The 14641-nt window shown below is 42.9% G+C and overlaps 1 protein-coding gene across 3 annotated transcripts in view; it reads right to left on the reverse strand.

Moving 5' to 3' along the window:
* Positions 1 to 247: 247 nt before the first annotated feature.
* Positions 248 to 14641, reverse strand: part of LOC147701804 (myosin-10-like) — a 633212-nt gene continuing 618818 nt past the window's right edge. For all 3 annotated transcript variants that reach the window (XM_086930428.1, XM_086930427.1, XM_086930429.1), the window contains exon 42: positions 248 to 9011. In XM_086930428.1, the coding sequence (XP_086786554.1) occupies positions 8864 to 9011 (148 nt within the window). In that variant the 3' untranslated portion in view covers positions 248 to 8863. The remainder of the gene's footprint in view (positions 9012 to 14641) is intronic.

The following is a 14641-nucleotide window of genomic DNA, read 5'->3' on the forward strand; positions in this document are numbered from 1 at the left end:
AATGCACTGGAGCTTAGATCTCTCAAGTCAATGCAACTCACTTACCATTGGGAACCAAAGTACATCTCCTTTTCATATCCTTTAATAAAAAGATGAACAGTTCCCTAAAATTGGTGGATAATACTCTACTGGGTTTAAAGGGAACGGCGCCAAGGGTGTCGCTTGCAGACAGCTGCAGAACAAATGCAAGTGGTTCTTCTTTACAACTCATGCAGAAACCCAGGAAAAAACACAGATGCTACATATATTATCTGAGATGAATTTTTATTATAAGCCACAAACCGTCTGTTTTTAAAAGGAGCATTTGCTGCCGCTCCGACCTTAAATGACAATAGAATATCCAAAAAAGGCAAATTTTAACATAATAGAATAAAGTTAACAGCATATGGGAAATGGCATCATATTTGAATGGGGAATGGCTTGCTGCCAAGCAGCTGAGGACAAAATAAGTGTCCATTGTAGCGTACCAAAAGCTACAATTATCTGTAGAAAGTTTCATTGAAGAGTTCACAATTTCTAAAAAAAAGTCTACTACAGATTTTCAGGCATTTTCAGTTGATTTTAGAGTTACCCATTCACATGGTTGTTTCTCTTGACATGGTCAGCTCAAGTTAGCATCGAAGGTGTAAATTACAGACTGTTAATTGTGATATGAGTAACATAATACACCAGTACATCAAACCTGCATTTTGAGTAGGCCAAACCAAATTATACTTTTACCATTCAGAAATTGTACTTTTTTCATCAAAATGTTTTTGAAAATGAAAGCAGTATTCCAAATTAAAACAGAGAAAAGCATTCTGAAATTAATGAATACTGCATCAAAATATAGTATACCGAGTTAAAATACTAAACACCAAATTAAAATTAAATCTCAAAATACAGAATTCACATACCGATCACCAACCTAAAATACATCAGAGTTTAAAAAAAATAGATTATCATCTGGAGATAAGAAAATTGACATTTGAAAATCTACATTAAAACATAAGCATTTGACTTTAAAGGAAAAAATCTGAATTGAACTCCAAAACTAAAAGCTTAGGGATTTTGAATTAAAATAAAACATATATATTTAAAATACAGAAGCATGACACTCAAGGACTTTTCATTGTGTAAGTTCCACTGATGTGCAGAAAATCTTGATAAAAAAAATCTGGATATTTCTTATCCTGCACCGAGAACAAATACAACTACTGATGTTGTGCCAAATATGCAGATCTTTTTGGTTAGTGTTAACTTAGCGGACATTCACATACTTTTGATTAACCGTTCTTAAACTGTTAACTTCTAAATATATGCCGGAGGACCCAGGTGTAAATGATGCTGAACGTCTGAGAGATGGTATAGAACATCCCGGCATGGCAAGAGGGTGTGCGCAAAACTGAGTCTTTAAATGAAAAATCCTTTGTATTTAAATTAGAAGTAAAAACTAAATTTAAATCGGACATATTTCCTCACCTCACTTTACCACATTACTCCATGCCACTTTTTGAGACCTGGCTTTCCTTCAAACAAATCTGCTTACTTTCCGATTTGTACTGTTAATATGGTACAACTGAATCACCTGAATTAATATACCTGATAATCTATAAAGGAAAACAGAGGACTAGAAAACTGCAACAATCACAGATTTCCTTAACATATACCTGAGTCTTCTGTGAATGTGAATAGCAATCAAAAGTCTTTGCTACCAATAGGAGTATGTTTAGAGATTTCATCTTTGTGAATGAGGCCCGAATATTAGAATCTATAAATTTGAAACGGACATATGCAAAATAACAGGTTTTACTGAGTTTTATTCATGAAACAAAGAAACAGTCCTTTTCAGATGTATAGCGAAGCATCAACGGACAATTCAACTATTCTCAACTGCTCCTTTTTCAGACCCGCAATACGAGACACAACATCAAATCAAAGATTCCCAGCATGCACTGGGGGGGGGGGGAGGGGGGGAGAGACCCGAAAAAAAACTAAGGCAGCTACTTCAAATATCTCTTCATTCACAATGAGAGACCCCCAAAGCAGAACCTGCATGAAGAAGAGGTGCACAGAAGAAGATTATTGACCATAATCGGCAATTTGGAGATTTCTAAATATCCCATCAGTAGTCATTGGAGTCAGAAGGATTGCTTATTAACCACAAAAGGTGGAAGCTTTAACATTTTGACGAAATAGACACACCTACAAAATCCAAAGAGGGATTTATACACTTAGTAAATTGAAGCAACCATTTGCAGGAGGAAATTAAGGAGAGTTCCCTGTGCAGTTTGCAAATTAAGTGCTGTTTATTAATTTGCCCATCAATCCTTTACCCTTTCAAAACCTGCAAGCTGCACACTTAACTGCAAAGACAGTTTAGTGGGGTAGTGCTTACAAAGATATGCTCTTCACCCCAAACCAAAAAGAACCATAATTGACAGAACCAACTCTATATACATATTAAAAAATACAGGAAAACCTGTATCTGATATAGTTTTCAAAAATAAGTCTCTGATTATCATTAACCGCCGCGCATACAAAAAAATTAGACAAAAAATATTTCCACAAACAAATGAAACTTAAATCCCAAGGCCAATAAAACAGTGGTGGAGCTGAGTTTGTGCACATAATAGTATCAGCAATGCAATGTTGCTGTAGTGGCATGTTTGATACTCAAACACATGACTGCAATACAATAAAACAAAAGAAGTCAGTTCTTGCTTCCAGTTCAAGCACATAAATTCTATTATAGATATATGCCAACCCCGTCACACGGCTAATATATAGGACAACTAAATTTATAATCTCAAATGACTTCTTAAGTACAGTCTAGTGGCTAACTTATTGCTGGCGAATTCAGGAAGCCAAAGTTCTGACTTATGGTTCTCCTCTTAAAAGATTTTGAGATCTTGGGCTAATCACTTTATCTGCTTGCTAATCACTTCTCTTATCTTTTAGATATAGAATAGTCTTATAAAGTCAATGTCAGCACTAAGCATCATATAAATAAGTTATCATGAATATTCAACATGTGTACCTCATAAAGATTTTTATGGCAATGTTGTTATAGACGGTCTGTTTTGCTCTCTCTCTCTCTCCTTTGTGAAAATACACAATAGTTTAGTGTATGGGTCTGTTCTAATTTGCAAGAATGGTGGTCTTTCGTCATCCAGAAGTGGGTAAAATGAATACCACTGAGTTTACTTAATAGTAATATCCGACATAATGCCCTGGTCTATTTCAGTGGTGTTAAGACACAATATAAAAAGGCTTTAGTGTAACTTTGATGCCTGAGCAATGACTGCAACATAATTTAATGAAGCAAAGGTCAGTTCGCACTGCCAGATCACACTCTTAATTTTTATACATGACGAGTCCCAAACCATCTGATTTCTAGTATGTAAAAAATGTAATCTTTTATCTTTAATGTCTATTTCAGGAAATGTATTTTAGTGGTAAATTGTGTGTGGATTCTGCAGATTGAAATTCACCAGATACACAACTTAATAGTAATACTGGTTAATACAGTTCTGGTCTGCCCTAGTGGAGTTTGGGCACTATATAAAAAGGATAGTCGTTATCCAGTCTGTCACTGGAAAAATCCTCAACGCCTTCAAGAGACACACAACTGTCAGCTAATCTTCTGATAACCTCAGATACCAGGAATACAAATAGAATTCCTCGACTGAGCAAACTGATTTATATGGTTTCGGAAGAATGTCCAGCAGGCAGCACATCAGTATTCCAGAACCCTAAAAGTGAAGACTGAATTAATTAAAAAGAAGACTAATAAACAGCCTGCCGCAGTGAAAAAAGCAACAAATAATGGCTTTTGGTAACCAATGTAACTAGGAGATAAATATTTTAATTTGTGTTGATTAGCAGTACTTTTTGAGGTATAACATAGTTTCTCTCTCCATAGAAGGAATGATACACCAAATAGTCAATAGCATGAGGTGAGAGAGAAATACCCCTGCAAGTGGAGCCAACTCTACTCTATTTGTATTTTAAAAAATTGGTTACAAGTCTTCTAGACAGCTATGCTGTCAATTTAGACGTAAATAGGCACGAACAGCACTGGTCTGTCTGCCCTTGTCCCCAGTCCATTCTGATAGATGCCTAACTGGCCAAGCTTCAGGGCTTTCAAGGAAAGGTAAGCCATATTTCTCACATACAAAATAGTAAAAAAGAGGAGCATGCAATAATTAACTCATTGGTAAAGTCACAATGTTCATGTAAAAACGCAATTTAAAAACAATTGCTACCTTGACATATTTTTCACACTTTTCAAAAACTTGCCAACACGTCAATTACAAAAACACTATGCAGACCCGAACTCCGAGAAGTTATACTCTCCTGCCAAAAATGTGTCAAAATCACTAGTATAACCAATTACTGATTGGAGTGGGAGGGTGCCTTTGCGTTTTGTTTTCAGTAGCAAATAAAATCACAAAGAAATAACATTGACTTTTTTTTTAGAAAAAAAATTAAAGGACTGCAACATTTAGCAGGAATTCAATATTATGATCAAATAGATAACAGAAGTGCAGAATAAAAATGCCAGGAGTACTCTTTTGGGTAGTGCCATAGTTAACATTTAAATGGATAGGAAAGTGTGTTGCAGAGTGCAGTCAAATTTTAGAGGAAACGCAACACTCAAACATGTTACATATATTGGGATCTTTTAAAGTATAAAAACACATTTGAAATTAGAAGGAAGAACTATCTCTGTAGGTTCCAAGTTTTCGGAAAACTGCGGAGAGTTAATCAACACAGACTACACATTCAAAATAAATAGAAGAGTACATCTAGACAGGTGTAGTTTGTAGGACTTCTGTTTTTATCCTCTGCCAAAGTTTTGTGAACCAACTTCCTCTGCGGAATAAATGTTAAGAGTAAAAATATGAAAAGAGGGCTGCACTTCTGGAGTTTTGTGATTATAATTAACTGTGTGTTATACTGCATAACTGTCCACTGGTCTTCGAGGGTCATGCCATGTGCAGATTTCAGAAAAAAACAGATGAGGTAAATTAGAAAATAATCTATCCACAGTTTATGTTTGAGCTTTTCATTACTGATATCAGGGACCATCACAAATACAATCACTTACTTAAAATTGATACAAAATATGGATAAAGACTTGGACAGAGGGATTTTTAAAATAAAATGAAATAAAAAAAATAAAAACAAAACACCAACAGGGACTATGACACACCGGATCTGGCTATCCCTTATGCAAGCCACCTTAGGGGGCTTCCGATTTTACCAAAGGCATAGAGGAGCAGTATCTAACTACTGCACATGTTTAATAACAATTTGTATTTCAGCATTGTTTTATTTAGCACAGTCATGGTATACCTTACACTTTTTAATATAGTCAGAAAAAAACAATAAAAGATAGTGGCTATGTATTCTGTTACAGTGAACTGTTTCATGGAAATGATAGACACTACAGCTGAAATGAACAGTAACAGTTTTCTCAAATTATGAATGTTCACAAGATGAATCAATCCAGTGGCATCTGAACTTCTGATCCAACAGTTGCAAAAAGATCTCTGCAACAAGTGCATTCACCCACAGCAGTATATATCTCACAGGTATGTGAGATTGTTTAATCGCAAATACCACAATTGTTTTAGGTCTTACATCTTGGTATTGGGGGAAACAACCTCAAAATTAACCCTTACATTTCTCACTTTCATCACAAAATGAAAATTCACCATGGCACCTGATTAGATTACACATCAAGTAGAAAGAGCTCTGTTCAGACTCTGCAGCAGGTTCTGCCCCAATCGTTTGGGTTATTTTGTGGTTAGTGGTTTCGAGGTACTTTGTCGATCCTTCTGGGTAGCCCAGAATGTCACAAATGGATTGAAACTTAACAAGATTCAATGCACACCGCACCAATTATTCCTGTTGAAAGCTGAGATTTAATTTGTAGACGCAAGTGTGACAGGTCATTTATTGAACACTTCCACCTAGTGTTCAAGGCACGCCCATTGGCTGAAGCATGCAGGACAAACATCAAAGACGGATCTTGTTGTAATGTGCCTGCGAATCGAGATCGCTTCACGGACGAGTCAGTCGCAAATGGAGGGCACACTAAAAAACTTGGGGGCATATTATCAAGGGCCTTATCGCAGCTTTAGCAGGACTTTTTCCCGCTAAAGCGGCGATAATTTTATCGCACTATTAGCAAGCTGTCGCTAACAGCAGTTAGCGACAGTTTGTAGGCGATAGCGAGCGGTTTGGGGGCAGTCGCTAACATCGCTATCATCAACGCAGGGGTAGTGATAAAAAAATTCCCGCTAAGCGCGAATATCGCTGAAAACTAACGCCTGCTCAGACCACTTCTTAACCTCTATATCCAATGGGAGTTGGATATTCAGGTTAAGACCCTATTGGCGTTAATGCCTGATTATCGCTGGATTTCCAGCGATATTCACGCATTAAGCCGCTATCGCCGGATATTTTATCGCATTTGAGATAAACGTTGCTAATAGAACGTTATCTCTGCGATAAAATCGTCGATGCACGGCAATAGAAAAAATGTCGCTAAGCTTATTTAGCGATAAATATCACTAGTTGTTGATAATATGGCCCTTGGAGACTATTTTCTACCAACAGAATCTAGAAAGCTACGCAATAAAATAGGTGTTTGCAAACCCCAGGTCATGCGGAAGTGTTAAATAGACCATATATCACATTTGCTGATACAAACAACAGCTCAGCGGTCATTTTGGACAACAGATAAAGAAAAATTTTTACTTCACGTGTATACTTGACTTTTCTTTAGAAAAGAGTCTGCCTAAATAGACCATATATCACATTTGCTGATACAAACAACAACTCAGCGGTCATTTTGGACAACAGATAAAGAAATATTTTTACTTCACGTGTATACTTGACTTTTCTTTAGAAAAGAGTCTGCTTCAGATAAGCAATCCGAGGAAGGAGAACTATCGTCGGTAACAGGTTAGTGTATATAAATACACAATGATTAGGGTTTTATAATGAAAATAGTGGTAGCTTCTAGAGCAGCTTGGATGGCCAGGCGACAACCACTGGTAAAAACAGAACACACAAACTATGGCCGGAATGACCTTGGGGTACGTAAACCATGTATATGCTGCCAGGCATTTGAGAGAACAATTATTATCTTTTTAAATACCAAGCTAAGAAATTAGAAAAATAATCCAGAATGCTAAACATGATAACACAAGAGCACATGATACATAAGAAAGGTACGTCTTACATTTCCTCTAGACAGACACTGGGACAAAAAAGTGAAAAATACTGAATACACACTTTCATGGCTTCATTTTTCCTGTGCAAATGTCGTGGTTGCCCACTTCAGGTCACCACCTACACACGTGCTTGAAACTGACAAAGCAGAAGGGCTCTGGTACCCGGACCAGCATTCCGGAACTACCGAAATGAGCTACTTGGCTTCTGCAAATAAAACCGATGAGGAGGAGATACAAGTTGAAAGACAATACTTTGCTGCCTCTTGATAGAGGATTGTTTTGTTTCTGCGCCTTACACAGCAACACTAAGCCCGCATAGGGGGGAACAGCACTGCGGTACCTTCAGCAATATCAATACAATGACTTAAGCCAATTTGCAAGAGTTATGTCAGGCTGTGCTAAGCTAAAAAATGCTAGTCTCCTCAATGACCACAGTAGAGTTCAACATACAAAAATAAAAAGAATGGGCACGGAGAGATAAGAAAAGGATCGGTACATGACTAAGAAATCAGACCACAAAAACTAGACAAAACAAATTCCAGAATAAACACACACTAGGGAAATAAGGCCGATGATTGGAAGGTGTAAGGATATTTTGCACCAGCATGTCGAACACAAACGTGCACTGAAAAGGAAACCGTGAAGTTTAAAGGTGATGGTAGTTGACAACTCGGCTTCACCAGGATGGCCCAATGCACTACTAAATCACTTGGGTGGTCTCGGGAAGACGTTCCAACTACTGGGCACAGTGATGCTGCTGATCAGCTATTTGGTTGTGCATCTCAACACTCCTCTCTGGATATGTACACCTAGCCTTGACAATATTCATGATTGTCCAGAAATGCCAATTAAACAAAGCGTTTGTTAAAAACAAAGCAACCAACAAGAGAACTACCTGCATCAGGTTGTACAGGGGCCAGCCATTTTTTCTTCTTATCCATTCACGCATTATTTAGCATTACAGCAAAGATAAAATAGTAATAATACAAGAAGCAAAAAAGTCAATTAAAATAGTAAAAGTGCTTGCGGGAGTAAACAGGCGCAGCCTTACACAACCCTGGTGGCTGGAGTAATTTGTAATTTACGAAATCCAAATTGCCCGTAAATGTTGCTTGAGCAAAAATGCATGATTAAAAATAGACTGCAGACCAACTGTGTATACGAACTGTCTGTTAAGAGTGTAGTGTCCCCAGGAACTGGGCAGAGATAAGGCACCCTATTCCAGCTATTCATCCTACCCCTGATTGGCAGAGGGCGGGAGTTGAATCTCCCACCCCTGCTAGTGTCTCATTGTGATGTTTGTCATTTTGCTTAAGGGGGTGCAATAAAGGATCCATCCACAGTCACAGATGGGGCCACTCCTTGTAAAGTGCTCTATGTATGACATCTGTGGCTAAGTTGTTGTGTATGGACAGTGGTTTGTGTTTATGTCTGTGTTCGTATGTGTATGTGTGCTTGAATACTGGGGGCATTTCTAGAGTCTTCTACTCAACCCCAGAGTCCACGAATGAGTGACCTTTTCCTTATGCCAGACTTTCCCCATCTACAGCTTTTGTGTTCTTCATGAAATAGTCCAACATCCCGTGTGCATCATCCGGGAAAGAGGTCACCCTCGGCCTCCCTTCATAGGCTGGTCACTCTGACTGCGCAGGTGGGTGCTGTGGGGACTGGTGATGGTTTGAAGAGGCGTCGCCCTCATGATCTTCTGTCTCCTCGTCGGACACTCCCTCTAGGCGGATTACTTGGCGAATAGTTCGAGTGGTAAGTTGCAGTGGTGCTCTCCTGGAAAGAAAACACATGGAGACTGACATTAATGCTAAAATGCATGTATTGTTTATACTTAGCTGGTGAAGATCTGGTTAAATTCAAGTACATCTAAAACGGTTTTTAGAGGCACTCATTATTGCTTACACCTATATGTATTGGTTTTAGAAAGCATTTTACTGCTGTCCATTTCACTGGTCATCTGTAGTTTAGTTTATCTCAAAGTATAAAAAAACCATTATTGTACTTTATGCTCTCCTACTTTATCCTATGCACTACTCCTTCCTCCACTGGTTCTATTTCTGGTTCTCCTGTTTGGATCCGGACCATATGCTTCCCACATCTGCCTGTACTTCTGATTCTCCTGCTCGAGTCTAGCTTTTCAGCCTTCCACCTTTGAGTGTACATTGGGTTCTCATGCTGTAGGCTAGACACAATGTATTCCATGTTCTCTCCTGCTTTTGTATGAGCTCATCTCCCTCTGCCGACAGCAGCTCTGGTTCTCCTGCTTCAGGCTTCGCCGTGTTCCTTCTATAATGCATTGTGCTTCTGGTTCTCCTGCTTCACTCTTCGCTGTCTTCCTTCTATAATGCATTGTGCTTCTGGTTCTCCTGCTTCAGACTTCGCCATGTTCCTTCTACAATGCATTGTGCTTCTGGTTCTCCTGCTTCAGTCTTCGCTGTCTTCCTTCTATAAGGCATTGTGCTTCTGGTTCTTCTGCTTCAGACTTCGCCATGTTCCTTCTACAATGCATTGTGCTTCTGGTTCTCTTGCTTCAGTCTTCGCTGTCTTCCTTCTATAATGCATTGTGCTTCTGGTTCTCTTGCTTCAGTCTTCGCTGTCTTCCTTCTATAATGCATTGTGCTTCTGGTTCTCCTGCTTCAGTCTTCGCTGTCTTCCTTCGACAATGCATTGTGCTTCTGGTTCTCCTGCTTCAGACTTCGCCATGTTCCTTCTACAATGCATTGTGCTTCCTGTTCTCTTGCTTCAGTCTTCGCTGTCTTCCTTCTATAATGCATTGTGCTTCTGGTTCTCCTGCTTCAGTCTTCGCTGTCTTCCTTCGACAATGCATTGTGCTTCTGGTTCTCCTGCTTCAGACTTCGCCATGTTCCTTCTACAATGCATTGTGCTTCTGGTTCTCCTGCTTCAGTCTTCGCTGTCTTCCTTCTATAATGCATTGTGCTTCTGGTTCTCCTGCTTCAGACTTCACCATGTTCCTTCTACAATGCATTGTGCTTCTGGTTCTCCTGCTTCAGTCTTCGCCGTGTTGCTTTTACAATGCATTGTGCTTCTGGTTCTCCTGCTTCAGTATTCGCTGTATTACTTCTATAATGCATTGTGCTTCTGGTTCTCCTGCTTCAGTCTTCGCTGTGTTGCTTCTATAATGCATTGTGCTGCTGGTTTTCCTTGATTCAGTCTTCGCAGTATTCCTTCTATGATGTATTGTGCTTCTGGTTCTCCTGCTTCAGTCTTCGCTGTGTTGCTTCTATAATGCATTGTGCTGCTGGTTTTCCTTGATTCAGTCTTCGCAGTATTCCTTCTATGATGTATTGTGCTTCTGGTTCTCCTGCTTCAGTCTTCGCTGTGTTGCTTCTATAATGCATTGTGCTTCCAGTTCTCCTGCTTCGGTCTTCGCAGTATTCCTTCTATGATGTATTGTGCTTCTGGTTCTCCTGCTTCAGTCTTCTCTGTGTTGCTTCTATAATGCATTGTTCTGCTGGTTCTCCTGCTTCAGTCTTTGCAGTATTCCTTCTATGATGTATTGTGCTTCTGGTTCTCCTGCTTCAGTCTTCGCTGTGTTGCTTCTATAATGCATTGTGCTTCTGGTTCTCCTGCTTCGGTCTTCGCAGTATTCCTTCTATGATGTATTGTGCTTCTGGCTCTCCTGCTTCAGTCTTCGCTGTGTTGCTTCTATAATGCATTGTGCTTCTGGTTCTCCTGCTTTGGTCTTCACTGTGTTCCTTCTATAATGCACAGTGCTTCTGGTTCTCCTACTTCAGTATTCACTGTGTTGCTTCTGTAATGCACTGTGCTTCTGGTTCTCCTGCTTTAGTATTCGCTGTGTTCCTTCTATAATGCACAGTGCTTCTGGTTCTCCTGCTTCAGTATTCGCTGTGTTGCTTCTGTAATGCATTGTGCTTCTGGTTCTCCTGCTTCAGTCTTCGCTGTGTTGCTTCTATAATGCACTGTGCTTCTGGTTTTCCTGCTTTCTCTATTTTCTTTCCACTTTTTGTTTTCTTACTTATGGCTTCTCAAGTTTAGGCTCAGCTCCTCTCCTATTTGTTTTAAGTTTTTTCTGCTGATCTCTATTGTCCATCTGTAGGCCTTATTTGACTAATGCAACCCCAATATAAGGCACTTCCTTTTAAGCATATTCTAATCTTCGGTCGAACTATCCCCAGACAGCTCCTAAAAAAATTATTTTGTTAATATATAATTCAATGCAGCTGAAAGCAATTTGCTTGAGTGGAAAAAACATACAGTGATGGAACAGAAGAAAACAGATGCAAATGCTGTTCTTAATGATGCAGCAGTGTTTCATCACTGGCTTCTTCACCAACAGAATGGCGAACAAGATTTGAATTAATTAAAGCAGGTTAAGCAGCCTCACTCAGTTAGTTTGATCCTAGATTTTTTCAACCCAGTTGACTTCAGACTGTACTTCGATGTGAAGCAATGCAAAATAGACGAGAAACGAGTGTTAATGGGACCGTTTATCACATTCCACAGTTCAGAGACACATTTGTAAATTATTATGAGTTACCTATGAAGATGTAATGAAGTTAAGTCTAGGGAGGTGGCTTGGACGCCGATGGCGATGGTCGCCTGAGAGCTCGGCTCCGGGACTGAGCCCGCTTTGATCCTGCAGATCGGAGTCCGCGGGGCACCCCGACCTCCGCAAACCGAAGATCGGATCAGAGGGGACCTGCTGGGACGCCAGGTGATACTTGAAAACCGGTTGTTCCGACGAAAGAGCGAAGTTACGGGGACCGCGGAGCGGGACCCAAGATGGCGCCCGGACCTTCTCGATTGCTTTGTTGAGACCCTAGACCCGTGGAAGCCTAGCAGGGCTCCGCGCATCCTCTCTACATCCTATCTCTCCGAGACACGTTAGTCTGGTTGATGGTTTGGAAGGATCTGAGCACGGTGGCCATCCCCAGACGGATTGTTGGTCGAATTTTCGTCGAGAACAGATCACGGATGACCGGAGGCCTTGAGTGGAAAGACGGTCCCACGAGACACACCCGACTGCCCCCCGCTGAGTGCCTGAACTCGCCGAAGCCCCGTGCACTTCATGGGCAGCACAGCGACCTGGCGCCACAGAGTTTCCGGCAGCACTGGTGATTCTCATTCAAGATCCTCATCGGCCAGGCGGGCCTACCCGGCCTGGCGCCGATCGTCTCCGCCTCCCCCTCGTTGGCCTCCGGCGACACGGCGGTGGCACGGCCCGAAGCGTCGGAGGAGTAGTGGACCCTGGCAACGACGATCGGCGACCCTCTGCACGACGACTGCGTGCCAGGAGTGCCGTAGTCAACGTCCACACTTGGAAGTGCCTCTGACGAACTCTCCTCCACGGGATTCGACCGCCATGGGGAAACCGAGGGGGCCCAAAGGGACCACCCCGGCCGCCTCGGACACGGAGGCGCCGGATAAGGATGAACGAGAGCACTGGTGGTCCCCACCTACAACAACAATTTGACCGGGTCCTGGAGGCGATTGCAACCACGCGATCGGCTCTACAGCAAGACATCGCCCAGGTTGCGACGAGCCTGCGCCTCCTCAGGGCAGACCACGGCAAGCTCTCGGACAGAGTTAAGGAGGTGGAGAGCTCACTAAAGGTTCTGGAGCCAGCACAGAAGACTCTGGCCACGACAATGAAGGATGCCCTGTCCCGGATCGATGCCTTGGAAAAACGGGCGGAGGACGCTGAAGGGCGTAACAGGCGGAACAATATTCGGGTGGTGGGCCTGCCGGAAAAAGATCGAGGATCGAGGATGGCGACATGGTGGCCTACTTGGAAGCTTTGCTCCGGGACAAAGTAGCTCCGGAGGGTCTGTCCTCCTTCTACACCTTGGAACGGGCACATAGGGTGCCGGCGAGGCCGCCGCAACAGGGCCGCGCCCCGCGTCCGGTGGTGGCGCGTTTGTTGCATTTGTTGCGTTTGTTGCATTTTCGGGACAGAGACCTTATCCTCAATGCCGCCAGGCATAACGGCCCTTATCAGGTGGAGAATAGACAGGTGAACATTTTCCCGGACTACACATATGAGACCCAGCGTAAACGGACCTCTTTCCTGGCGGTCAAGCGCGAGCTCCGGAGCGAGGGCATCCTGCACTCACTCCTTTTTCCTGCAAGGCTCCGTATTATCATTGACGACAAAACCCAGTTCTATGATTCCCCGGAGGAAGTCTGTAATTGGCTCGAACTTTATAGGGCCGGCAAAGATGGTTTCGGCTCGTCGTCCCAGTTGGCTGTGGAACCTGGGCAACAACGTCGTTCCAAAAGACTCCGCAGCCGCCGCGGCAAACCGGGCAAGCCTTCGACTGTGGAGACAATGGCGGAGCGGCGAGGAGTACTGGAGATGGGGTCTACTCTGTCTGGTTCGCAAAGTGGCCTCATTGTCGAAGAATCGGAACCCGGAGGCGAGGGGGCGCAAACAGACACGGAGGAATCGGAGACCGATAGTGTTCACTTGCCAGTGGTTACTCCAGACTCAGCTGAGGGCATGCTGGATGGGCAGGGATGACTGGGTGAGCTACTTCCCTTTGGGTGGGGGTTTGCGGCGGGTGTGGTAGGGGAGGCGATTGGTTACAGGATCCGGTGGGGGCGTGGTGGGGCCCCGATCGAGCTGTCGCTTTTTTGACTTGGGCTCAATTTAGTCTCGGTAGTCAGAGACTCGAAGGCCCATTACTGGCGCCCAGCCCGCACCTAGCCCTTAAGGCTTCCCTGCGGTGGCGACCGCAGGATTAGTCCGGGGTTGGGGGGTTGTTGGGGATATGGTTTGGATGGGAACTAGATGGAACTATTTGGGTCCTGTTCTGGGGTGGGTGGGAGGGGGTTTATTTCAGACGGGTGTTGAGTTTTTGTTGGGGAAGATGGCCGCCATCAGTGTTGACTTGACTGTCGCTCGTTCTTTGTTGGAGCCTTGGTGGGAAAGCCCGGGACAGACAATATGGGACAATGGCTGATATTGCTAATGTGAAATGCATCACTTGGAATGTACGGGGGCTTCACACTATGTCGAGACGACACAAGGTTCACGCTTATCTAGTGCGTAGAGGGGTGCAGATAGCGCTGCTGCAGGAGACTCATCTCACCAAGGCGGAAGGGGCGGCGCTACAGCGTAGATGGAGAGGGCAGGTCTTCTATACCTCGTACTCAGCTTATGCAAGGGGGGGCGCTAATATGGATCAGGGCTGGGGTTCCCTTTCAGGTTGCGAAATCGGTGGTGGATCCGGAGGGTCGCTACGTGGCTCTCTCAGGCACACTGGGGGGTAGGGACTTGAATATTTGCTGTATTTATGCACCTAATGTGGACCAGCTTGCCTTCCTCTCCGGGTTATCGGGTTCATTGGCCCACTTTCTCTCGGGAACCCTCTTGCTGGGTGGTGATTTTAATTCAGTAGTGGACGTAGAGGCCGACCGCT

The sequence above is a fragment of the Lissotriton vulgaris genome, chromosome 7 (assembly GCF_964263255.1).
Source record: "Lissotriton vulgaris chromosome 7, aLisVul1.2, whole genome shotgun sequence".
Taxonomy (NCBI): Eukaryota; Metazoa; Chordata; class Amphibia; order Caudata; family Salamandridae; genus Lissotriton; species Lissotriton vulgaris.